At 46.0% G+C, this 26382-nt stretch overlaps 1 protein-coding gene and 1 long non-coding RNA gene across 3 annotated transcripts in view; one reads left to right on the top strand and one right to left on the bottom strand.

Annotated features, from left to right (window-relative positions):
• Positions 1–26382, top strand: part of DNAH2 (dynein axonemal heavy chain 2) — a 3497426-nt gene that overhangs the window by 133441 nt on the left and 3337603 nt on the right. For both annotated transcript variants that reach the window (XM_078670326.1, XM_078670327.1), the window contains one exon: positions 16292–16462. In XM_078670326.1, coding sequence (XP_078526452.1) covers positions 16292–16462 — 171 coding nt within the window. The remainder of the gene's footprint in view (positions 1–16291; positions 16463–26382) is intronic.
• Positions 1–26382, bottom strand: part of LOC144799129 (uncharacterized) — a 117858-nt gene that overhangs the window by 3382 nt on the left and 88094 nt on the right. The window lies entirely within an intron of this gene.

Genomic DNA, 26382 nt, shown 5'->3' with positions numbered 1-26382 from the left:
CCTCAATGAGCCGGCTATACTCTGTTCTTATTTTCCGCAACCTACAACTCCTGCGGAGCAGGCGCTTCATACACTTGATGTCAAACGCTGCCTTAAGTTTTATCTTCAAAGAACTAAGAACATTCGGAAAACTGATCAACTGCTTGTTGCTTATGGCCAAGGCAGAGAAGGGACTGCAATAACAAAAGCCAACAAAAGATGGATATCTGCTGCGATCCAATTCTGTCATATCAAGGCCAACAAGCCTTTGAAAAGAATAGTAAACGCTCACTCTGCCAGACGGTTTGCAACATCAACAACCCTCTTCGCTGGGGTAAAATTGGAAAAGATTTGCTTTGCTGCAACCTGGAGTACCACGTATACCTTCACGCAGCACTATTGCCTGGAATCCGCACAAGATGCTGATGCAGCGGTGGGCCAGGCAGTACTTCGCCATCTTTTCCATTAAGGTAAGCCTCTTTCTAGTCTTTGGAAAGAGACTTTCTTTCTTTATGATAGTTGCAAAAATTAAGCTATATAGGTATAAGGCTATATATAGATGAATATATATATATATATATATATATTTGTATATATATATATATATATATATAGATGTGTGTGTGTGTGTGTATATATATATATATATATATATATATATATATATATAAAATATAAACATGTAAAAGACATATGTAAAGCATTTCTAAGTAAGGTATACCTTTGGTTACATTATCTTCCTATGGTTTTTCTCTTGCTATATCGATGTACATTGACTTGTTTGTTACATAAGTAATGTTCTCTGCTTGTAACCTAAACTTTGGGTTCAATATGTGTAAGTCTCCCACCATCCTCAACAGACAAACTGAATCTATGAAAGATACCCCAATACTGGATAAGAAAATAAGTTACTTACCTGTAACTACAGTTATCCAGTATTGGTATCTGTCATAGATTCACATGCACTCACCCTCCTCCCCGTAGAAGCTGTTTCTGTTTACATATCAAGACGATCCCTTCTCACTTGTGCTGGGAAAATCTGAGGGAAACGTGCAGCCCTGCTCTAGGAGTGACCTTTAGAAATTGGTCTGCTCTTTTCAAGCACTCGTGCTTGTGGTGGCATCCACCTTGCGGGAGCGAGCAGCGGCGCACAGCGGCCATCTGTTTCCAATTAGCGTGGCCGCACACGCTTGTTGACATTTCTCTACTCTTGCTTGCCCTCCCTTGTTAATAAAACAGTTTTTTTACTTTAAGGATGAAGCATGTTCAAACCGTAAGAAGCACTCAGCTATTAGTTTCACTTAGAAAAAAAAACATTTATGTGTCTGTGCAATGCAGGAACAATGGCCTAATGCATTTTACATATTAATACAAATACCCAGTGTACTACACAACTATACTACAACTGCAAGCGCTGCCGACATCGGAACGAGGGAACCGTCCGTTCAATATCCTGTGATTCTCGGCAATCTACCCCTGCCTTAAAAAATGAATTTGTCCTTGTATAATGTAAAGCGTGCAAGGTTCTTCGGGCCAAGTTTGTACTATATAAAAATGAGTTCTAAGTTACTTAGAAAATGATTACGTTTTGCGGATGCTGGTTTAAATGTATATTTCTAAGTGGCAAAATAAACGCATTGCAGCAACGCTATTTGTCAGCTCAGGGTTACTTATTTTATTGGTTTGGCTCTGTACATTGTAAAAGACGAATCTGCATAATAAACGGAAAATGAACCGTAAATAAAGTTTATTTTTCCCAATTTTTTGTGTGGATAAAGCTCCCTTCACGATCTTGGAGCAGGCAGTTTGACAACTTCTGGGATTCTCTTCCTCGACAAATGTGTGCGGGGGTACGATGAACACATTAGCATGCAGAATGTACGTTTTTGGTTCCTTTTAGGGTAGATTTCCCAGTTTTCTTTGATCATGCATTTGATGATTCGGTGACTAAATATGAGAGGGTGACTCTCATCTCCCAAATCCCCCTCATTCAAGCTGGACTCCTGCTCTGATGTCCATGTAACAGGGTCCCATGGTGGACTGCTGGTTTCCGTTCCACGGTGCTGGGACATAATGTGAAAACCCAGCTCCGTGGTGCGTCCGCAGCCTCACCCCGTCTTTCTCTCCCTCCTCCATTCTCTCTGTCTGGCACACTCACGCAGGGACCATTGCTGAAAAACACTGCTACTGGCCGCTGCCGACTCCTAATGTGCGTCATTTTAATTTACATTTATTCAATCTAACAACCCCCACCAGAGCCATCTCAATGACTCACCCATCAGATGGCTTCATTTTAATGTTTCTTGGCTCTGTTGGTCAGTTGGCTTATACATTAACTTGCCCATATATGTTGCACAAGGAACAGATACTTAATGCCCCCCACTTGCATGGGCGAGTGAGTATGTGTACTCAGAGTGTAGAGAACAGCGATGGTAAGAGTTCAGATTTCTGCTCTGTATGGCGGGAAAGGAGGTCTTGACGCCTACACACCCGAGTTTTCATCCTTTTCTGGTAGGTAATACACCTACATGGAGACTAGCACCTTCTGTACACGGAGAGGCGGCTATGTGAAGGCTCTGATTTAGAAACTTAGAATACTGCTTTATTCAAGCTTCTAGTGGTTCAGGGGAAACACCCATAGGTATGGCAGAGCTGTGGTATATTTGGAACTCTGTGGAAATTACTACGGGCACCCAGAGAAAATACAACCATCAGTTCAAATAAACAGGAAACCGGCAGAAGTTGGCAACAGTGGAGAAGGCAAACACTTCTGTTCGTCAACACTGAGAATCCGCCATTGAACACGCGTGTTCTTTGAACCGAGCTGGTTCCCCACTGAAAGGTTAGTTTTAAAAGCAAAGTAACTCAAAGGGGTAGTGCACCTGCTGCACAAGTCTGGGTGCACCCTGAAGGTCACGTGGGTTGATGATCTGCTCACACCTGACACGGTACCATTACGGTTTAGTGGTAATTCTAAAGACAGATATAGAAAATTGGCCATGGTAAGCTCAAAATAGGCAGGTCACTATAAGAAATGAAATAAAGACCTGCCTGTGTATACAGGAGAACTAACAGATAGAGGGGTCTGACTCCTATGTTCCGCAAACGTCTCCACCTTTTGTTGCCAATACTACTGCACTTCATATTCTGATGCAGGTTTCCAAGTGCGTTGGACACGCACAGTAGGTAGGACCATTGAATGTGTTTCTCATGTTCTCCAGTGGAAGCACCGCAGGCTGAATGCACCTCGTTGGAATGAAACTCTGGTTTCAGGTGGAGTCACTTCACTTTCTTGGGCCCTGTATACAGGTGAGTCAACCTCCAGGCCACATAAAGCTGAGCTATCCTCCTGGCCTCCTGCAACTGAACTATCCTTCCACCCTCGTATAGCTGAGATATGATGCTGGCCTTGGACAGCTGAACTATCCTCTTTGCCTCCTGCAAAGGAACTATCCTTCCATCCTTTATTAGCTGAAATATGCTGCTGCCTTGGACAGCTGAACTATCCTCCTGGCATCATCCAACGAATGTATGACGGAATTCCGCATGCGTTTTTCACACATGCAAGAACTCCATCATTTGAACAAATACATCTTTAGCATGCATTTGTTCTGCACGCAAGTTATTTTAACGAATTGCTTTACGGGCGACTGGGTATTGGAATAGTTTAATTTACTAGTCCAACACCACTCCACGATTGCACCCCCCAAGCATTGGCATAGCCAACAGGTCTCACCTTTGGGACCTTATAAGTGTTTAGCCATGCAACCGTTGATGTTGCACCAAGCATATTGTGCTGCATAATTAAATACTTATACGGTCCCAAAAGCAGAACCTATTGGCTATGCCAATGCTTGTTTGAAAAAGGACGTAAATAGGCAATATTAGCATGGCTCAGGGCCATTGTAGCCTATGGCATTTCTGGAATACTGCTTGTTTATTTTACAGTGGGACTCCCATCTCGACGATGGGGAATGATTCAGGCATGTGAATCTATGAAAGGTACCAATACTGGATAACCGTAGGTACAGGTAAGTAACTTATTTTCATATGTCCCGGCGACCCATAGGTCACCCTTTTTTGCTTACCTGCATAATGAAAGCAGTTTGCTGGTTGACTTGGTTGCAATTTGTGGGTTGTAAGCTGAGGATTGCACTTGAGGGTGTGACTGGTGTTGTAGCTTGCCTATCTGCAGATGGTGCATTTATCTAGGAAATAGCCACGTTTTCAACTGTCTTCAGAAGTGTATATGTTCCCGGGTGCTTCTATTGCTGGCTGGAAGTGGGTTCCAGAGCTTGGCATCTTGCACCTAGAAAGCAGTGCCTGCCGCAGATTTTTTGTGGTAAGGCGGTATGATAAGTGGTGCAAGCCTGCAGTGTTTGTTCTGTTTGGTTTGTATTGCTTGAATTTAAGTTGTAGGCATAGCAGTCATTATCCTTGGGAAGCTATGTGGACAATGCAGAGTGCCTTCAACATTTCCTGGTGCTGGAGATCCAGAAAATGTAAATACAATCTCAACCTGTGGCTCAAATGTATACTTCACGAGCCCCTTTATAACAATGTGTGTTGGTTTTGGTTTATCATAAAAGTTGGTCAAGTGTTGACAGTTGATCAACAACTAAAGATTGCGGTATCTGAAGATTTAATAAAGACTATGCAGTCCAACTACTTGCCTGGTGTGTCCTTGGAGGGGGAGGGGGGGCAAAAGGAGAAGATTGTGAAAAGGTAGGGCCGATGTCGACCAAGCGCCTTCAGTGTTTGCCCGGCGTTAGCCGCCTCTCATACCATTCGAGATTACCAATCAAAGAGGCAGGCGCTGGAGACAGGAAGGCGAGAAACAGGAGTTTTTATTCCGACGGAGCAGAACACGTCAAATCAGACAACAGGGTATCTTCTCGAGGTGCTCTAGCCGCATCTCTGAGGCCTGGCCTCTTATACACAAGTTTATGGCTTTATTACATTTATGACATCCGTGGTATTGCTTTGAAGTACGAAAAAGGCATCTTTGGAATCCCCGGTTCAGGCCCGTTCTCACACATATCTACAGTAGGGGTCCCCACCCAAATCTCAGCATGATGGCTATCGCGCAGCTGGACATTCCGCTGGGAACAGGAATGCGGGCGATCGGCCGGATCTAGGGGTGTGAAGGCATTGATTAATCCCCGCTCCTTTGATGTGAGGTGAGGTCCTACTGTAGGGGGCAATAAACCGTATCTGTTGGGCTAGGTGATGGCCTGGGATCAGGCCGGACAATCGGATAGGGAGGAAGAGGTTATCAAAAGGGCCTGTTCTATGAATGAGATGAAAGAGTGAGGGGGTTCAGCACGGGATGTGGCTCGGAGACAGGGTCGCGCTGGAGGTGCGTTTATGGCCCAAGCAGGAGAGACCGGGGGCTGTCGGGGCGCGGGGGAATGCTTGCGAGGCCGGGGAGTGAGGGGGAGAGAGACGCGCTGGCTATCGGGAGTGGGCAGAGAGGCCATGGCAATCAAAATGGTTGCTGCTTACGCGCACGTATGGATCTGAAAAGGACAAGATGGCGCCGATAATGTTTACGCCACAATCCAGATTTTAACAAGTGGGTGTGTCTGGTTGTATACTCTGGCTGGGAGCGAATCGCACATGGTATGCCCACTATTGACTGTCTCGAAGCGGAAGTGCATTTCTACCTTTGTCTAAGTTTCCGAGCCTGCTAAAGCAGTTTTCATTTCATCTTCTGTTGTAAACAAATGTAGGGCCTTATTTAACGCTGGGGGGGAGTGATGTGCCCATACGTGCCATTAGATTCCACTCAAGCGGGACACTCCCCATGTTTGGACTAGGAAATGGCTTCATTGTCTCTGCCTCTGTTTCAATAGTAGTCAATCGGGGCAATACATTCTCCCGATTATTATTTTATTTTTGTTAAATCTCCCGCTCTCCTCTTCTAAAATGTTGGCATCTATGGATACTCCCTCACAACATTCTGGGTGCTCCGGCCGCCATATTACAATTAATGACCTACGTCAAACAGTACATCTGCCACGTTTGCGACAGAGGATTCAATTAGCCAATCTCTGAATAAGGCCCTTAGTCAGCAGAAGGATTCATTTACTCTGTGAACAATTATAGTTTTTCATTTGTTTAAGTACATTTAAATTTGTATTTCTATTAAAAAATAATAAGCGAGTGTTCCCTTTTGACTAGAATGACATTTTTAATTGTAAAGCAACCGTTTTAGGATTCTGCAATATACTGGGATAGTGTTTTAATTTTAATGAAGATACCCATGATGGTGTTACAAGTAAGTAGCGTGTAATTCTAGGCAAAAACAGACTAATGCCCACCCCCTCTCCTACTCTATTATGAATTTCTCTCCCCTGCACATTGTAATAACGTGGAAGTACTGTTGAGATGACATGTCCTTTTTTTTAACAACATTATGTTTGTTCGCAGAGCCAGAACTTCGTATAGGTGGGGTCCTCACACAAACTCTGCTTCAGCCCACCCATCTGATCAGAGCAGCCTGAAAAAAATGAACGTTTATTTAATTCAATGTTTACCTGAATGGAGAAAGCAAAGAAGGCTCTGTGAATAAAGCAAAAGTTAAAAAGTTATGATAATCTCCTCACGCTGACCACATGAAGCACATAGAAGTGCTAATTATCAATAGCAATAGCATAACCGGACAGACAGCAGGCAAGATGAAGCAGAGAGTACCTGGATCAAGGTGCACAGGAGCACCATCACAATGCAAATCAAGCATTGGCATAGCCAATAGGTCCTGCCTTTGGGACCTTACAAGTGTTTTGCCAGAGCTATTGGCTTTGCCGATGTGTTTAAGCTATGTTGTAGAGCAGTGTACCTGCTGTGCAGTATGTTGAAAAGTTATAATAAAGTGTAATAAGCATTTTTCTTACCTTATATATAACCAAGTAAACATTATGTACAAACTAACTACCTTATAAAAAAAAATGTGTAAATGCCTACGCCGTTTATTTTTTGCTGGTGGGGAAAGACAATGGACTATGGAGTGAGCAATGGTAGTGCACCCACCCCAAAGGCGGTGGTAAAAAAACCTAGAGGTATGGTTGGACTCTACACTCAGCTTCCAGGAGCACACCAAGAGGATGGCCGGAACTTGTTTCTGCCCCCTCCGGGGACTTGGGTCCCTGCTGGGGTTTTTTGATCCACCCGTCAGTTGACCGTCCAAGCGGCTATCTTATCTAGACTGGACTATGCCAGCTCGCTCCTCTTAGGGGCTAATCAGGCAGAGGTGGTGCGCCTGCAGCGAGTTTTAAAATGCAGCAGCCAGAGCCCTGCTGGGGCTCCCGCGAAGCCACTCAACAGCCAGTGCCATTCATCGGTTACACTGGTTGCCTATGGCCAAGTGGATCGAATTCAAGGCTCTCTGATTGACCTTTAACATTTTGAAGCTTGTGTCTCCTGGGATTTTGGCCAACTTGCTGGTACCTTATGTTCCTATGCGCCAGCTGCGCTCCTTGGGGCAATACTAGGTTGCTGTTCCTCGAGTGAACCGTCTCCGTGCCGGGGGTCAGTCCTAACCCAGTTTGGCAGCCAAACTGTGGAACTCCCTGCCCTTTCAGATTTGCAGTCTGGATAGACTGCTGGCCTTCCGAAAGGCCATTAAGACATACCTTTTCCCCGTGGCCTAGTTCTTAGCCTCTATGTTACACTGCTTTCTGCGCAAGGATGCCTAGTTTCTTAGCCTCTTTGTTACACTGCTTTCAGCGCCGGTACACCTCTTCGCTGAGGCAGCTGTGCGCTATATAAGCTTAGTTAACATTAACATTAACATTTTGGTTTTGGTTTTTAAAACATAAATACAAGACATTGTCATTTACAAAGGCAATAGCTAAACTTGCGTAAATGCGAGACCTATTGCATTGAAAATGCTTGTTTACATCACTCTCTGCTTACTCCGTGCTGAGTGCCCTTGCACTTTCGTTTTGAAACATTTGACGCATCCACCAACCACACACATGACACCCAAATTCTTCCTGGATGGGTCACTCTATTAAGTCTCCTGCTGCCAACCATAAGCAACAGAGTAGTTTTTTACTCAACTCCAGAAAGTGCTTCAAGACGCATCAGGTGGATGAGGTGCTACTTAATTGTTAGGCCTAATATGAAAGAAAAGGGACTATTTAAACTTTCCACAGGTACTGTATCCCAGAAAACCGGTTTAGCGTTTAGTCAATGATTGGGCACTGTGTAAAAACCGTTGCTGGACATTTTACAAAAAATATGTTCAGGCGGGAAAACAATTATAATAAAAAGCAACTCTACTTAACTTAAACTTTCACGTTTTACTGGCATCAACTTAACTGGTATAGTGTAAACGCTTTTACTGCAGTAGCAACATGCGATTTTGCAAATCTCAGCATTGCTACAAACCTACTTTAACTAGAAGTTCTTTTTTGGTTATATTCTTCAGACATAAAAGGCCTCTTTCAGAAAACAACTTATCTAGGCTTTTCCCCTTTAGGTGACTGACTCTTCTCCAGCCTTACCAGTCTTTCAAGCAGTGATCAGCATGCCCTTAAAGAGAGTACTATGAAGATAAGGATGTTTCTTTTTTTATCAAGCTCGTGACTATAAAAGCAAGGTCAGTAAAATCCTGAGAGTAAAGCTCAAGCTGGCGACCATGGAGGGTCATTAAGGAAAGAATGCGTGGCTGTCCAGCTGCCTTTATCTGTGCTCTAGTTGCATGTATGAATGCTGCGAGTCTGATCAACTGCAAATGGCAAGTTCTCACCACACGCCAGCTATATGCGGATGGCGATGGGAGGGTGTCCGGGGGCCTCGGAAGCAGCCCCGGAAGAGATAGCACGAAAGAGGAGAGACTCGTGTACGAAGGATAACATTCCACAGTGCAGCAAAGCAACTTTAAACGAAATAATAGCGCTTGTCTGCAACCGGGAAAAGAAACTTCATGGTACATATCTTGCAGTTTCTAGAAACATCCTCAGTGTCCCAGCTGTGAAATAGAATTGTCAGCTTCAAAGACTTCTCATCTTATTCACTTTAAAAAATACACCCGATACCAACATTTCTTTCAGGATAATATTGGAAAACGAACTGTGAGAGCTAATAAATAATTGTATGCAGAAAGCACCATGAACAGTAGCTTATACATTTATAACGTGCAATACTGACCCAGTGGGCTTCAAAGCGCCGTACAGTTCTCTGTATACAGTATGCATCATATGGTGGGAAGCATGATAGCAACTGCTTGTAAACAAAGGGATCGGCTGAGGGGGAAAGAGGAATGGAGGAGGGATACTATGTCTGGTTTCTGTCACAGTGGCAGCGAAAGTAACCTGATACTGGAATGCAGCCTACCGTGCAGCTGGCACACTGCGCGCCACTAATTACTGCGCTCGCTCCCGAGATACATAGGCTATGGGAGGGGACATTTAACGAAAAGGCGGGACATACACGAGCCTTTGGCCATTTGTGTGCTGTCTTTTGTGAAAGCCTTACGCAATGGCCAATCAAATGCGTGGGCGTAAAAAAGAAAAAACAACTCAAGGAAAAGCTCAGGGAGTTGGAAGTCCTTACAGTAAACCTCGCAGAGCAGCGCATGCGTGCTGGCCCAGGCAAGACATAAAAAGAATGCATGCCAATGAACAAATAAATACAAACAATGAAAATAGTTTCAAACACAATAGAGAGACACGCAACCATAACTGCAAAGTTTAGAATACATTTTTAGAGAGGAATGGTTGATCTTGCTAGACAGACTTCAGAATAAGCCATCATCCAAAAGTCACGAAATACAATCCCGCCACATATCCCTCATAAGAACTACAGCAGGCAGAGATCAACCCCGGTAAAGCGTCATATAAATCCGTGGTTTCAGGGTCATCCTCAGACATAGATGACCTCAATATAAGAGTGGCTTGGTGAAGATGGGGGGATTCCATGCTGTCCACCAAGACTGCAAATGACCAAATACCTAACTTGGCCGCAGACTCTAGAGAGCAGGCATAACATGCAAGACAATCCCTAGTAGCCTAAAGATATTTACCATGATGTCTACCTTAAATGTTTTGGGAGAAATAAATAACTGATTTAAATGTGGATGTATTTTGATTGCAGGAAACCCACCTGCATAGAGAAAACAGAATAGATTATCCCATGGTCTGGAAAACTTGTATCTTTACCATCCTTCTAGATAAGGATTTACCCTTCTCTTAAAAAATGTGCGAGTCACAAAAATGAAAATATCGTGCCAGACCGGTTCTCGGATGCCTGTGGATCTCCGCAACAACTAGGCAGCTATTGCCCCTGAAAAGAAAAGTTGCTTACTTGTAAGCTTAGTTTTTCAACATGCTTATTCTCGCTTTTTTTTAATAGAATTTAGGATATCTCAGGCCACAAATGTTATCCCGGAATATGTGTTTTTATAGAAATGTCATGTTTTTTAGAATAACTAAAAGCATGCCCAGTAAGGTAACGTACTGTGTATTCAAACATATCTCCAAATTGCGAATACAATTAACTAAAAATAAAACTGCCGAAGAACATTTAGAGTATAAATAAAAGCAGGAAATGTTGTCCTCATATAAACCATTGCAAAACAGTGCAAACTGCACTTGCCCTTAAAGAACTTTGGAAGACTGCACTGCCCACCCACCAGGGAATCATTTAGGCAGTTCGCTGCTTTTGGAGCACAGGGAAGATAAAGATAGATGTCGGAGAGAAACTCCACGGTAAACCAGCATTACGAGTAAGTTGCTCAGCTCTTACTACTTCGCCATGGGATTCTCTCTGTGATTCACAAGGCGTAGAGTAGAGTAACAAGCATACACAACCATGAAAGCACAATCAGGGTCACAGTATAGACTCTTATGCAGAGAAATTGACTTCTGAGGCCTTACTCAACAGTGCATATTTCCAGCAGAGTCCAAACTATAAGGCCATTGACTAACTTCCACGTGTGAGCCCTATAGATATCTGCAGTGGGGGCATTTCTAGTGAATGCAACTATGTTTTCTTTAAAACCTTCTGGCATAATCAGTACCTTCAACCATGATAATCTACTTTAGAGTCACCAAACACTTGCCTGGTTCAAGGCTCCGCTGCAAAGTGGATACATTTTTTCCTGATTGACCGCACCCAGTCCACCCGCTCTCTCCTTTATCACCCCTTCTGTTACCGTCACATATGAGGTTCTCTTCAACCTCCTTTTCAGTGTGCAACAATGACTATTTGTCATCAGATCATTTGTTTGTCTTTGTAGACTAGTTGTATGTGATAACACACACGTTATGCTGCACTTGACTATAACATAGCCTCTTCACTCTCAGTCCATAGTCCTTCCCTTCTTGTGCCCAATAACAAGATGCAAAAAAAGTGGTTGTGATAAACCCATCTTGTAGGAAGCAGGCTCAATATATGGTGTACACCTATTGGCGATACTCCCTGAACTGAGTCCAGGCAACCCTTAGTGATAGTCTAAGAGGTCCATGATAAGCAAAGATTACAAGGGGTAGCTGTGGAGAGCAGCTAAGGCGTATCCAGGAGGGCGTTAAGCGGATGTATTTACCGCACAAGTCAGTCACTGAATGTTACACTGGAAAGAACCACACCAGTGTTAGAAAAAGTACTGTGGTATGTATTACACTCCAACATTAAACTGCTTTGGTATATCTCCTACCCGGAGATATGCAAACACAATAACAATGTCAGTAAAACAGGTATGTAAAACACATAAAACACATAGACCCCTATGGGGGGAGGGGCAAACCATATACTAAATAAGTGGAATGCGAAAGAGGAAACTAATCAAGACTACCACCCAAGGATCTGTATGCCAGGGGCAGCACAGGACTACCCAAGGTAAGTAATTAGGAGTCCCTAGGCGTCCGGGTGCAGAGGTGATACCTTGGGTCAGTGTCCATAGGATAACATGGGGAAGTCCCGGTTAGGATTTTCAGGATTCAGGACCCTTCCCAGAAGACTCAGAGGAAACCCTTTGGAGCCAGGGAGGTTGGAGAACACCCCCACCCGTGGATACCCAGAGAGGCAGGATACCTACACCAGGGAGACCAGGTGTGTAGTTGTGAAGTGGTGTCGGAACTGCCTGATGAAGTCAATGGGGATCTTCAGAAGTCCAGCTGCTACTGTGACCCGTGGACAAGGTCGGTGGAAACCAAGTGTGGTTTCCAGACGAGAAGCAACTAAGGAGAGAGAGGAGAAAGGGTCCAAACCACCTGGAGTCGTCCAGTAGTTGCAGGAGCACAATGCTCACCCTTCTCTGGTTACTTCACGGCAGAAGGAGGTCTTGGAGTTGCAGCTGTGGAGTCCTGGCAATGGAGTAGAATACAGGAACCATACACGAGCTGCCCCACGACTGTCAATGCAGGACGGTCAGTGGCCAGCAGGACCACCAACAAGCCTTGGCAAATGCAGCTAACACGTTGCAGGAAAAGTTGCAAAGAGGAGGAGCAGTAAAGTCTAGCGAACTCACCCAGCACAGCTATGTTAGAGCTGGTCCACATCAAGCAGGAGAGCCAGAAGGAGTAATGTAGACCCCAGGAGAACCCTCTGGCAGCAGGCACAGGCACAGGGAGTTGCAGGGAGGCCTCATCAGCACAGCAAAGATGGAGGCCCACGTTAGAGGTAATGCAAGGAGGACGTCGCCTTTGCAGCAGGGTGATGCTTTAGGCTGGGGCTTCCTGGAGCTCGAAGATCTTCATACTGGAGAGTCGACAAGCCTTGGCAAAGTCAGAATGACACGGTGCACAAGGACGCAGTCCCAGCAGCTCAACGAGAGATTGCAGTCTTTCGAATTGCATAGATTACAGGTCGGGCCTCAGTAGAACTACGAAAGCATTACCTTTGTTGTAGAGCCGTGAAGAGTCTGTGGGACGGCAGGATCCACTGACCGGTCGTTGACGTTGAGGTGCCTGCGGATGCAGGGGAGTGACTTTTTCACTCCATGGGAGCTTCCTTCCAGCTGTTCTTGATTTACACAGAGTCCTTGTGACTCTGAAGGATGCACGGCCACAGATGTAGTAGGATGGATGCAAAGCACAGAGACAAAGTTGCAGTAGGAGCCTTCCTACCAGGAACAGTCTTGTCTTGAGTCCGGCACAGCCCAACAGCAGAGTCCAGTGTCCAGGAGCAGAAGAATCTTGTGGAGGACTCTGAAAACGAATCTTGCAGAGGAATACTTGTTTCAGACAAATCTAGGGTTCCGCCCTCAGGGGAGCCCTTAAGTAACCCAGGAAGGGGTTGTATAACTTCTGTGCTGACCCACCTATCGGGAGGGGGGGTGTCAGGGATGCTACTCTGATTGTCTGACCAGTCAGATGCTTCGAGGGGCCTTTGTTTATCTTGCTTTCAAGATGGCAGAATCAAGCAGCCACCTGGTGGATCTCTGGGCACCTCACTGGGGGAAAGTGCTGGACAGGGGGGTGGTCACTTCCCTGTCCTTTGTATAGTTTCATGCCAGAGAGAGAGCCCAGACCTCCTGAACTGGGTAAAACTGGTTTGTGCAAGGAGGACACTAAATGTGCCCTTCAAAGCAGTCTGGTGGCGCTCAGAAACATCCCCACCCTAGTTCAGAGACACCTAATTCTAAAGGAGAGGTAGCCACACCTCTCCTCTACAGGAATTGCTTTGTTCTGCCTTTCCCTGCCAGAGATAGGCTCACCAGAAGGGCAGAACATTATTTGGGGTCTGCACCAGCACAGGCTTGCACGCAGACCCTTTAAGGCTATGCAGGTAGACATTGGGGGTCCTCTAAGGAGCCCTCTCACCAGAACATGGTACAATGCATCTAACACTCGAATCAGTGTACTTGCATGATTCCAACATGTTTGATACCAAACATGACCAGGTTCGGTGAAGCCATTATGTAGTTTGATATCTCAAGTTTGCCAGTGTCCACTACATACCTTAAAATGGCTTCCCGCACTTACAAAGCCCAGAGAACCTGGTCCGGGGTTGTAGGGTGCCTCTGCTCATACACGGACACCCTTCCACTTAGGACTATGGACACTGCCATTGGGCTGAAGGGACTACCTTAGGGGTGACTTATAGGATTTAAGTGCAGTGACTGGGATATAATGTAAACTTGATATCTGAAGTGAATTTCACTCCTGCTGCAATGGCAGGCCGGCAGACTCAGTTTGGACAAGACGAGGGAAGCAGCCTGTGATGACAAAGTCGAATTACCTGAAATAGCCACAAATAGCATGCTCAAATACCACGTTGCCCACCTCAATGGTCAGCTGCTCATTGACCAAACATAAACACAGAATAAATACAAATAGAGAGGAAACTAAAATCAGCTGTCAGTGTTATATATACAGAAAACAAAATATAGATGGTCGAAGATTTTGGTTGGTGATACAATCACTTTGCTTTTTAGTATTTTTTCAAACGGACGCAGCCAACGCGTTTTGCCTTAACAAGACTTCTTCAGAGCGAGAGATCTTCACCACTCCAGAATATCAAAATTTTTGTTCACATTTGAACGAACGTACGGTAGTCTTTTACTAGTTGTATCATAAGCCAATAGTTTTGGCCCCTTGGATTGTTCCAGTAATATGAAAGCGTAAGCAGTGTTTCGCCTGTGCGTATTCTGTCGCAATCCCTTGATAATCACAGTAATAGTTCACTTCTCCTGGAAAGTAAAAGCAGCGAATCTTGCGGACAGCATGTGCCAACACTGGATAAACGATCGTCAGTCATGGGGTTCCTATTTACAAACCCTCTTTGTCTTTATGCGTGTGTCGTGTTCGACACAATTGCACTCCTAATGTTCTTAGAGATGCCGGTTTCTTGCAAGTTGGCACATGTTGAGCGCTAGATTCGTTGCTTTCACTTTCCAAGAGAAGTGAACTACTAATGTGATTATCACGGAATTGTGACAGTATATGCACGGGCAAACCACTGCTTATGCATTCATATTCCTGAAATAATCCAATGGACCACTGGCACAATACTATTGGTCTGTGATTCAATTAGTAAAAGATTACCGTACGTTCATTCAAATGTGGACAATAATGTCTATCTTCTGGAGTTGTGAAGATCTCTCGCCCTGATAAAGCCTTGTTAAGGCGAATCGCGTTGCCTGCGTCCGTTTGAAAAAATACAATAAAGCAAAGTGATTGTATCACCAACCAAGATCTTTGACCAGCTATATTTTGTTTCCTGTATATATATAACACTGATAATTGATTGTAGTTGCCTCTCTATTTGTATATGTTGTCTGCAGACAGTTTGCTTGGGCTGCCATTGGTGGCATAATACATGCTAAAGCCCATAGGAGACCCCTGGTGTACCAATGCCAAGGGTACATCAGTTTCCATATACTAGGAACTTCCACGGGTATACCAGTATGCCAATTGTGGGATGTAGAAAGTCCTTACCAGTCAATGTAGAAGAGAGAGCACCAACACTGGATCCTGGTTAGCAGGATCTCAGTGTATTACAGTCTAAAACTACTGACACCAGGCCAAAAGTGTGGGCAACCATGTCCGAAAGATCCAACTTTCCCATCTAAACCTAAGATTATATCTCTTATTAATAGTTATAACTTTTGGAAGAATGTCCTGTATCCCCCTTCACTGAGACACTTTCACCCTCCGTTCTCCAAATCACAGTGCCCCCATCCAGCTTCTTCTGGTTTTGTCCTTGACGTATGGTATGATCTATCCTATATCAGAATCTCTCCATTGTCTTTCATGTGAACGTGTCCCAAGGGCCTTCTTTTTCCATCTCGAAACCCTTAGAACAATCCAGCCATTCCTTCAATCACAAAGTAACCATTCTCAACAACCTCTTTTCCAGCCATTTCTAGAGTTTCAACAACTTCTGCTCTCAAGGCCCTGCACAGGTTTCCTACCTTCAGGAAAATTAAATTAAAGACTCCATGCATACCTTTGTATACCTTCTTTAAGAAATAATAGCTATTACTCTGGTGGAAGGCTTCCCACTACACTGGCTCACTCACACTTTACTCCGAAAACTCTTTCTTCATGGAACAGCCATGTTTTCCACATCATCACATCAGATCGTTGCTTCCACTTGATTCTTGGTGCTTCCCTCTAATACTCCTTCCTTCTGTCACAGTGACTAAAGAGCTGCTTTCAGAGCCAATATCAATTCATCAGAACTGTCAAGACCTGGCAGTTTTTCTACTAGCCATCTTCAAACCGGCCTCTATTTATGTATTTATGGCCACTGCTGTAGCATGTGGCTGTTAATAAAAGTTGATATACCACAAAATCTGGATGTATTGTGCTATATGATTTGATTGCAGGCAAGCTGAGCCATTTGTTTTATATCTCTTTAGAAACCCAACATCAAGCAACGTGTGGCATTAAGCGGCATGAAGAATATAGTGTGGACGGAGGAACATGACATGGTCATGGATCGCTTTTTAGAGAACGTTGCCGAGAATCTCCTTGTTGTGTACCTAGACCCAGTTGCAGGGCTGAAGGTTGAACTGAAAATGCCAACACAGGTAATGTATTTTTTATTTTTTGTTTTAGATGGCTTGGCTAGTTGGTGGGAACAGTGAGTAGTTTGAAGTGTTGATTTATTTATTGAGTCACAGCATGGACTGTTCAACAGGGGCATGGAGATTTTTTATATAAAGATGAAACCGTCCTTTCAGAAATAAGCAAAAAAGGGAACATAAGGAGAGCAAAGTCACGAGTTAGAAACTAAACTTCAGTGAGAACTGATGTATTTTAAAGTTTTTCCAGGAGGGTAGCAAACCAGAGTTGAGTCTTAAATCATACGGAAGTCGATTCAAAAGTCTCAGAGCTAAACAAGAGGAGAACTGGACCATCAATGTGGATCTTTTATTTTTGGAATTTCCAGAAATAGATAATTTTTACTTCTAGTTTCCTTTTTTCCTCCTTTGAGGTATAGTTCGCCCTTCAAGTAGCTAGGAAAGCCCAAATGGAGGACGTATTTAGTACATAATGAGGCGAGCCAGTGGAGGTCTTTCAAAATCGGTTTAAAGTTATTCACTGTCTAGCAACTTTAACAAGGCAAGCAGGCATATGACGAATGGCCCTAAGAGAGTCTACTGTTGAATGAGTAAGCCTAGATAAAATAACATTACCTCAATCTAGCTGAGGAAAAACTGTGTTTGTGCAGCTGATCTAGATCCTTCGAAGGAGTTGGAGGGATGCTTAGTTTTGTTAATTTTTTAATAAATGCACAGTAATAGACCAAGGAAGATGTGATGCCAAGTGAGTGTTTCAATCCATCTTTTGTAGATTTGGTGAAATGTCTTTGGAGTGATAGAAGAGAATCACTGGTTTTGTTGGGTTTAGTTTCAAGGAGATAAAAGCCATACAATATATAAGGTTTTCCATGTAGATTTATACACGTAATACGTCTGCACAATCTGAGATTTTGAGATACAATTTTGTCTTGTCTTTATATTGGTGTATGATACTTATTTTTATCTTGAAGCTTTGAGTGTAGTTGCTGCTAATAGAAGTTGAAGAGGGACGGTGATGAGATCGAGGCTTGATGCATGCCGAAGTTAATTAGTTGCAGTGGGATCTCAAAAGTCAGTTGTAACAAATTTGGATCTGCAGAAGAAGAGAGGAAGATACCTAGTTCAGCACTTGCCTCGCATTCTCCTTTGTTGACATAATAATGATGATGATTAGTGTATTATGGTTACAGATGTGAAATGCTGCTGACGGGTCCCGTGGCACTAGAACTTCATCAACTATATTCAGGATATTGTCCAGTATTTTAAGGGTAGCTGTTTCTGATCTCCATTAGGGAACTAGGCAGGTTGGGTGGGGGTTAGTAAATTATTGGCTGAACTGTGTGAGAGAATTGGAGAAATGCCTTTTTGGTGATTTTTCCACAGATGAGAAGTTCAGGACTGTTCTTATGTTTTTGAAATCATGGTTAGGTTTCTGTAGATTACGGGATCTGAACACATTTGAGCATAGAAGGAAACACACTTTCCCCCATGGAATAGATAAGGATTTTTTTAAAAGGGGCATGGGTCAGCAATGTAATTAATTAGTAGCTCACAAACACAGCGCCATACAAACATTGACCATTCACTATTTTTTTTTTTTTTTTTTGGAGTTCAAACTGCTTTTATTGAATATCACAGACAGTACACAGCTTCCAATGCCTACAACCCGGAGGCCGGCAGCATGATGTGCAACTCAGTAATGAAATCGTAATAAGTATAACACAGCTGTGGAACCGGCATCCGGAACCGGCATCCCGGGGGCCCGATAGCATCATGTAGCACTACACAATGAGTGTCCGATATCTAGTACAGAAGACATGAGCCTTAGGATTTAACGCAGTAGAACAGTGTTTTTTGGATTTTTTGTTTGGTTTGTAATCCTTTGAAACAGTTCCCAACTTTAAACAAAACTGTGAGGTCTCACAGACACACTCGGAAGTAGAGTCCTATAACAAAGATATAGTAATATACATCTATAGTCTTTCAAGGCAATGCTTCGACATATGTTAATCGCGGTGGTACCTGTTCACCTGAAGGATAGGGGTGAAGTGTAGCGCCATAGGGCAGTGCCGGGTCCAATAAAAAAGGTGTATAGAAGTGTCAGGGCGGTAGGGAGTAAATGTCAGGTAAGGGTTCGGTGACAACTTCTGCATGCGTAGTGCCAGTGTAAATTGTGCAGGAAAGTGCCATGAAGGTGTGCGAACAGTAGGGCAACATATGGTGCAGTGTGTCAGATTGAGAGGCTGGACGTGGTGTATGCGTCTGCAGGTAGCAGTCCATAGCCTCAGGTGCATTTAACTTAGTTAGTCATTAACAGCCTCTCCCGCGGGGATACCGTCGTCATCCGCCTGGGCAAGCAAATAGCCAACTAACGGGCTCCAGATATCTTTGGGTCGACTAGAGATCGGTAGTAGTTCAGTAAATGTGAGATGTTGTTCCTGACAGTAAATTATATCTGCCAGCCACTCCTTGAATTTAGGGGCTCTGCCTCTGCCCCAGCGACATGCCACTCGGCGCTTCGCCAAAAGCAGTGCCATGTCCACGAATTTCCTGCAGGTTTTCGAGATGTGGGGCGTGTGTCCTAGCAGCGCGATGAGCGGCTCTGCAGCAATGGTTAACGTGGTCATTGCTGTAAGAGCTTCTGTCACTTGCTGCCAATATAAACGGACAGAGGGGCATTCCCAAGCTAGGTGCAGGAAGCCCGCATGCTCAGCATGACAGCGCTCGCATCTGTCATCTTCGGCTAGACGGAATCTGTGTTTTTTAACTGGGGTATATAGTTGGTGCAAGAATTTGTAGTGTATGATCTTAAATCTGCTACCGGCCGATATCCGGGCCGTCAAGGCACAACAGTATTGCCAGTGGTCGTCCGTGAGTTCCGTGGCTAGGTCAGCTCTCCAGCGCGTTCGGGCCCTCACCTCGGGTAGCGTGGCAACAGATCTGAGCTGGCGATAGAGACCAGCAACCAGGTGTTTTTTTTTGTTGTTTTTTTTTTTGGAGGGGGAGGAAGACCTCAGGTTCCTCAGGGAACATAGGGAGGATGTCCTTCATGCCCCGACGGAGACGCAGGTAGTAAAAGACATCCAGCGGGGTGCGTCCGTGGGAGGCGAAAAACTCGTCCGCAGATTTGAATTTACCGTTCACGAAAAGTTCGCCCCACAAGGTGATCCGCAGTCTTTCGCAAAGCAGCCGAAACCCTCGTTCTTGTAATAGGGCAAGGTTAGGATGAAACGTCAACGGCATTCTGGGGGAGTATGGCAGGCAGCAGGACATCCTCTTGGCTATGCGGCGCCATGCATCCAAGGTGCAGGAGACTGAGGTGTTAGGTGTTTGTATTAGTGACTCTGGGCAGAGAATCAGGCCATCAATCCAGTCCTCTACCGCTAGCTGAGGCATGAAGGGTGTAGGGACTAGCCAGTGATATGCATAATGCGCTTGCGCGCATAGGTAATAGGCCTCGAAGTCAGGAACGTCAAAGCCTCCGACCTTGCAGGGCAGGGTCAGTGTGGACCACCTCAACCGTGGGTTCTTACCCCCCCAGAATAGCCAACAGAGTTCTGATTTCAAGGTTTTAAAGAAGAACGCACCCGGATAGTATGGGATGTTGAGGAAAAGATATAGAAACTAGGGTAAAACCACCATTTTGATAAGGGACGCTCGGCCAGCCATGGAGAGCGGTAGTGTGATCCAGCGATCAACTGTGGCTGTGAGTTTAGTGATTGCTACTCCATAATTGGCGCGGAGCGTTTCGTCTTTGTCGCGAGAGATTTTTATCCCGAGATAACGGAGGTCTGACCGACACCACTCGAGCGGATAGTCAAGAGGGAAGTCAGTCACTGCATCGGTTAGTGGGAAGAATTGTGACTTGGACCAGTTTATGTGTATCCCCGACATCCTACCAAATACCACAAATTCTCGTAATAAAGGGTTGAGGTTGATGTCCGGATATTTGACATAGAGGGTGATGTCGTCGGCATATAGAGACACATCAATTTGGCGCTGGAGGCATTGTACCGTGCCCTCTCGATTCAGCTGACGTAGTCTGCAGGCCAGGGGTTCGACCGCAATGGCAAAGAGGAGGGGGGATAGGGGGCACCCCTGACGCGTACCCCTGGTAATGGCGATGGGGTCCGATAGATGACCATTGATAAGGACCTTCGCGGTGGGCTGTGTATAGAGTAGCTGGACCCAAGAAATAAGGAGTCCAGGAAACCCCATGTTCGCCAGGACGGAGAACAGATAGGGCCATTCGACAGAGTCGAATGCCCTGGTGGCATCTAGGAAGACGGCGGCAACTGGTAAGTCGGGGTGGACTGTACAAAGCAGGGAGAACAGGGTGCGTAGATTATGAGAGGTAGAGCGACCGGGAACAAATCCAGCCTGATCGGGTAGAACAATCCTGGTCATGAGGAGGGACAGCCGAGTGGCTAAAACCTTCGCTAGAATCTTAACGTCGCAATTTAGTAGGGAAAGTGGGCGGTACGAACCGCAAGAGCCAGGATCTTTGCCCGGTTTCAAGAGTGAGGTAATGACTACTTCTCGCATGGAAGAAGGGAGGATGCCGTCAGCCAGCGACTCTTCGTACACCTCTTGCAGGACAGGGGCCATGATGTAGATATAAGCTTTGTAGAACTCAGCGGGAATGCCATCTAAGCCTGGTGCCTTACCATTCTTCAGTGACATGATGGCATCTCGGATCTCATCTAGTTCAAGGGGGGCGGCTAGGAAGGCCCTATCACCGTCGCTGAGCCAGCATAGCGCCGCATCTCCCAGGAAATCAGCATATGGTGCATCAGCCGTGGTGTCAGTGGTGTAAAGCGCGCGGTAGTGGGGTGTAAAGGCATCGAGTAGTGCATCTGAGTCCCTGATGATTCGGTCTTGGTCATCTGTTAGTTCTAGGATAATGTTGTGGTCCCGTGGGGCGCGTGTAAGGACCGCAAGTGCCCTCCCCGGTCTGTCCCCCTCGCAATACTTTCTGGACTGCCAATGTTTCCCCCGGAATTTTACTTCTCTATTAGCCTCTTCCTCGTACTTCGATAGCTTGTCTCTAAATTCTGCATGAATATCAGGATTATCGTCATCTACCATGCGAAGTTCTAATGCTCTGAGTTCCCTGTGTAGTGAGTGAATAGTGTTTTGTATATCACGCAGGACCCCGAAACTTTTAGATATACAGTACCCCCTTATGGTGACTTTAAAGGCCTCCCAGATGCATTCGACTGCGTCCACCGACCCCCTGTTCCTGGGAAAGAAAGCGGCAATTTCCTCCCCCAACTCAGCTCGAAACAAACTATCTAGCAGGGTCATCGGCTGTAATCTCCAACTAGGCCTAGGGCTGTCCCACCCATGGACGCGCATGTGTAATAGGACAGGGCTGTGATCAAAATACGTTCTTGGCAAGTGTTTAACCCCCAGGACCCCCGAGGTGACCTCCCTGGTGAGGAGAAAGTAGTCCAATCGTGACCATGTGCCCGTGTGCGATATGAAGTGTGTACCTTCCCTTCGAAGCGAATGTAGGTGTCGCCAAGCATCTACGAGGCCGCCCTCGGCAATGACACCCTCCAGAGCCTCCCTGGCCCTCAGCTTGTAATGATGTGCTCCATCTGATCGATCTAGGTGAGGTATTAGTGCCAGATTGACGTCTCCACCCCAGATGACATGGCGGGATCCTACATCCATGACTTTGCCCCAAAGTGTGGTGAAAAATGAAGGCATATCTGATTTGGGGGCATAGCAATTTATGAATGTGATTGTGTCATGGCCTAAGCGCCCCCATAGTAATGCATAGCGTCCTTCACTGTCCAGTAAGTCTCCGTATTTACGGAAGGACACTGTGCGTTTAAGCAGGATAGTTACCCCTCCAGCATATGTAGAGTAGGAGGAGAATACACGGATCCCAGCCCATTTGCCTGCAAAAGTGGCACCAACCAACGGCGACAGGTGTGTTTCCTGTAGCCTGGCGATGTGAACATTATGTCTGTTAAGATAGGCAATTACATCACGACACTTTCTAGCATTGTTAAGCCCTCTAACATTCCATGATATGCAGTTCAGCTGTGTGTCAGACCCTAAGCCCGCCATTGGCATCTACATAACAGTGCATCCCACCCCAGTGGTGGCAATTCAACAGGTATTGTACCATTTAAAATAGATAATTGCACATTGCTCTTTGTAGCTTGATTGTCTTCCTCAAGTGTGGTCTGGTTCTCCCCAAGCAATCCCATCCCCCCCTCCCACTACTGCATCCCAAACATGCCAGCAGCCAGCTATACCCACCCTCTTCCCCCCACCCTTCCCCTCCTCTTCCCGTAACTTTAACTTCTCAACATAGTGCATGGGGAACACCCGAAAGGGAAACAATGACAAGGGCGCACAGCCACTTCTCCCGTCGACCGGCCTCCCAGTCTATACCGCCCTCGGTGGAGGTCGGGGCAGGGAGAGTGGTCCTTGGGGTACATTACCATCGGTGAGTGTAAGCAGTCCAGTTCAGTAGAGCATGATCGGCATCCCTCACCCTCCCGAAGCAAGGGGCGATGATTGCACCTCAGTTCAGTAATTAGTTACGACAACGCGTGATCATATGTTCATTGCTCCTCCGCTGCTGAGGGTGGGTCGTCATCTTCCGGATTTGCCTCAGCATCACGACCACTTCGCCGAGCCTTGCTGATCGATTTCAGGAAGTCCTCTACTTTCTGGGGGTTTGTAAAAAAACGATGTTTCCCCCGATGGGTGATTCGCAGTCTCGCTGGGTAGAGGAGGGCGTATTCCAGTTGGGCCTCTCGCAGTTTCTTTTTGACAGGAAGGAACTTTCGTCTCTCCTCTTGTACCAAGGGGGTAAAGTCAGGATAAATGGAGAATGCCACACCATTATATTGCAAAGTCTGTTGAGTCCGGGCTGCCCGCAGCGCGACATCACGGTCGCGATAGTTTAGCAATTTAGCAATGATCGGTCTGGGTGGCAACCCGGGTTTAGGGACAGGCGCCAATGATCGGTGCGCCCTTTCTACAATAAACTGCGCCGAAAAGGCTTCTTCCCCTATCGAGCTTTTGAGGAGCTTTTCAATATATATTTCCATTCTGCCCGTGTCTGTGGATTCCGGAATGCCCGTGACGCGTATGTTGTTGCGTCGGCTACGGGCTTCCAAGTCCTCGTTCTTAGCCGCTATAAGTCGGAGCAAGTTGTCCATGCGGGCCAATTGTGTAGTGTGGGACGAGGAGATATCGTCATTGTCTGAAATCCGCTGTTCCGCGGCTGTAATTCGTTCTTCATGCCGATCCACCTTGTGGACTAGGGCATCCAGTCTGGAAGTCATGCCGTCCACCTTCTCCACCACCGTGGCGAACCCCTGTCTCATCTCCTGAAACAGGCGGTGCAGATCAATGTCTCTGGTGGGGGAGGCAATGGCCGACGAGGTAGCGTCGCTGGACCCTGATTCAGCGGGCACTGACTTTGTACCCTTCTTGGCGCTATCAATGCTAATTATAGTTTGGCGATTGTCAGGGCGCACCATTTTGTCCGTCGATCGCGTCCTTACCGCCAACTCGGGTAACTCTGCGCCAGCTCCTGCATGGTAGAGGCCGCGGGGTGGGTCGTCGACAAGAGGCAGATGGTCTCAGAAGCAGATGTCTTAATGCCCACGCACCCCGTGCCGGCAGGGGGTTTCGGCAGTTGGGGTATAAGTCCACAGCCTCTACCCGCGCCGCCAATGCCAAGATAGGGTCGTGCAGAGGCAGTGTACCGGCGCTTTACAGTGGAGGACGTGGACCGCTGTTGTTTCGTGTGTGGGTAGGTGTAGGGTCGGCAGAAAAGCGTTCGGGCGCAAGTCAATGATCTAGAAATATGGCCGCAACAGGTGCCCGACAGAGCCTCCCAACTGATATGACGACCTATTATCCCACCAAAGCGCCGTAGCAGCGGGACTTAGCATGCGCCACAGTACTGTGTTGCCTGCTGTATCGCCTATGTTGCAGGGTGGACGCCAGCGTGCAGGAACAGCAGGTGTTTGGGCCCAAAGCCCCAATATTTCGTACTACAGGCAGTCCGAGATGTCACCCCCAGCAGCACGCCCAACAGTGGAGAGTGCAGGACAATTACGAGAATTCAGGCTCCTCACCCTGCATATAGTGGCGGTGGGTGCGATGGCCGGCTGGCACCTCCCGGTGTTTGAGGGAGCCGCAGCAGCACTCGCGGCTCTCCCCCTCGGGTCTCTCCGTTCCCTTGGCCGCACGAAGAGAGCAGCAGCGCCCGCCGTCCGCAGCGACCCCGAGCAGTGGATCAGGCACTCTGGGTCAAGCCGGCGGGACGGGCAGTTCACAGCTGGGGAGATCCGCCAATCTCGGCAACCCGGAGATTCAGGACCAGTCGCGTCCCAGGCGCCAAATCCGAAAGCGCCGATCAGGCCCGCCGCCTCGTGGCGAGCCCCAGCCTTGCGTAGTCTTCTGCGGCCGACCGCCTCGGGGGGTACGCTCCGGAGGCTCCTCCGGCCAGCTTTCCGATGGCGATCACAGCGGTCCTACCGCATCAGGTGGGCCGAGCTTCGGGTCGAGTGTTGGGGACAATCCACTGCACTGGATGACAGTTTGTTTTAGTAGGTTACTCGCCTCTGGCAGCAGATAATTGCAGGATTATAGTCCAAGGAGCGGGAGCTGCTTAGCTAGGCAGCCATTCTGCTTGCGCGCCCTCTAGCGCCCCCGACCATTCACTATTTAAAATAGACATTGGTGCTTACGTAGAGATTGTGGACAAGAAGTGGATGGAGTAGTCTTTTATTTTTAGTTGAATGTAGTTCCATCCAAAAAGTATGCTGGGAACTCCATACAGTATATAGATTTAAGCCCTGCTTTCTCAATGTACACAGTCACACACTTCAGTTCCTTTATGACAAATGAACTGGTGTCTGACAGTATTTTGTTATTCTCCACCACAGATAATTTGCTTGTCTTTTTTTGTCTTGAGTATGGGAGGAACTTGGTGGTTCTAGGTGACTCAATAAACTCAATCAGAGGCACTATTTCACAATCTCTTCAAGTTAGTGTAAATTACCATACGTGTAGACTTTCCACATAAGCTTGGAACAGTCTCGGTGAGAGGATGTAATCCCCATAGAATTATCTTGGTTTTAAAGAACACTGCTTGGGTGAGATTTTGCTCACATTAGGAATAGCCATACACAACCCGGTAAACACTGTATATGGGTGCTAGGACTTCTTCTTTAAAGGTTCCACCAGTTATTTTGTAAGCTAACAAGTGTCATAACGCTCATTTCAAGAATGCAAATAAAGACAAAGTACTATGACTTTGAAGAATCTGCCCATAATGGGGCATTGCGACTTAAGGTAGCTCAAAGTACCCACCTCCTGTTATAGGATGGTAGGGTGTCAGGATGAGATTCACTGAATTTAAGCACACCTCTTGGATCTCGGATGCTGGAGGGGAAATCGTTTTGTCTTTGCATCTACTTGATTGTACATGTGGACTTCTTTTGAATATTCTCCCTCTTTACACATTATTCCTCTGCTTCTCAGCTCTTTCGAGATTTCTCCATTATGAGAAGTTAAGTCATATTCATGAGTACTGAATATTCAGGTACTTAAAATAAATAAATAATTATCTCATTTAATTTTCAGTTAGTCTATCTGACTTTATTTTCTTTATTTTGTTTAAGTAGCCAACCACGATATTTTTTTCTAAAAGTAAACTATGACTTTTTCACAAATAGTTAAAATCTTCCTGCCGCATATATTTCATGCAGTGCTTGATGAGCCACATCTACTCTAGAAAAGGTCAAGCAGAGTTTCTGACATTTGTTAGAAACTGTTTTACAAGAGGCTGAGAGATGGAGAAAGTGTCTCTCTTTTGAGCAAAAAGAGGTGAGATAGGTACAAAGAAAGGTTCTTCCTCCGTGTCTGCATTGTGGAAACAAAAG

Source organism: Lissotriton helveticus, chromosome 12, assembly GCF_964261635.1.
Source record: "Lissotriton helveticus chromosome 12, aLisHel1.1, whole genome shotgun sequence".
Classification (NCBI taxonomy): Eukaryota; Metazoa; Chordata; class Amphibia; order Caudata; family Salamandridae; genus Lissotriton; species Lissotriton helveticus.
The sequence above is the reverse complement of the archived record's forward strand: the minus strand, read 5'-3'. Positions and strand labels throughout refer to the sequence as shown.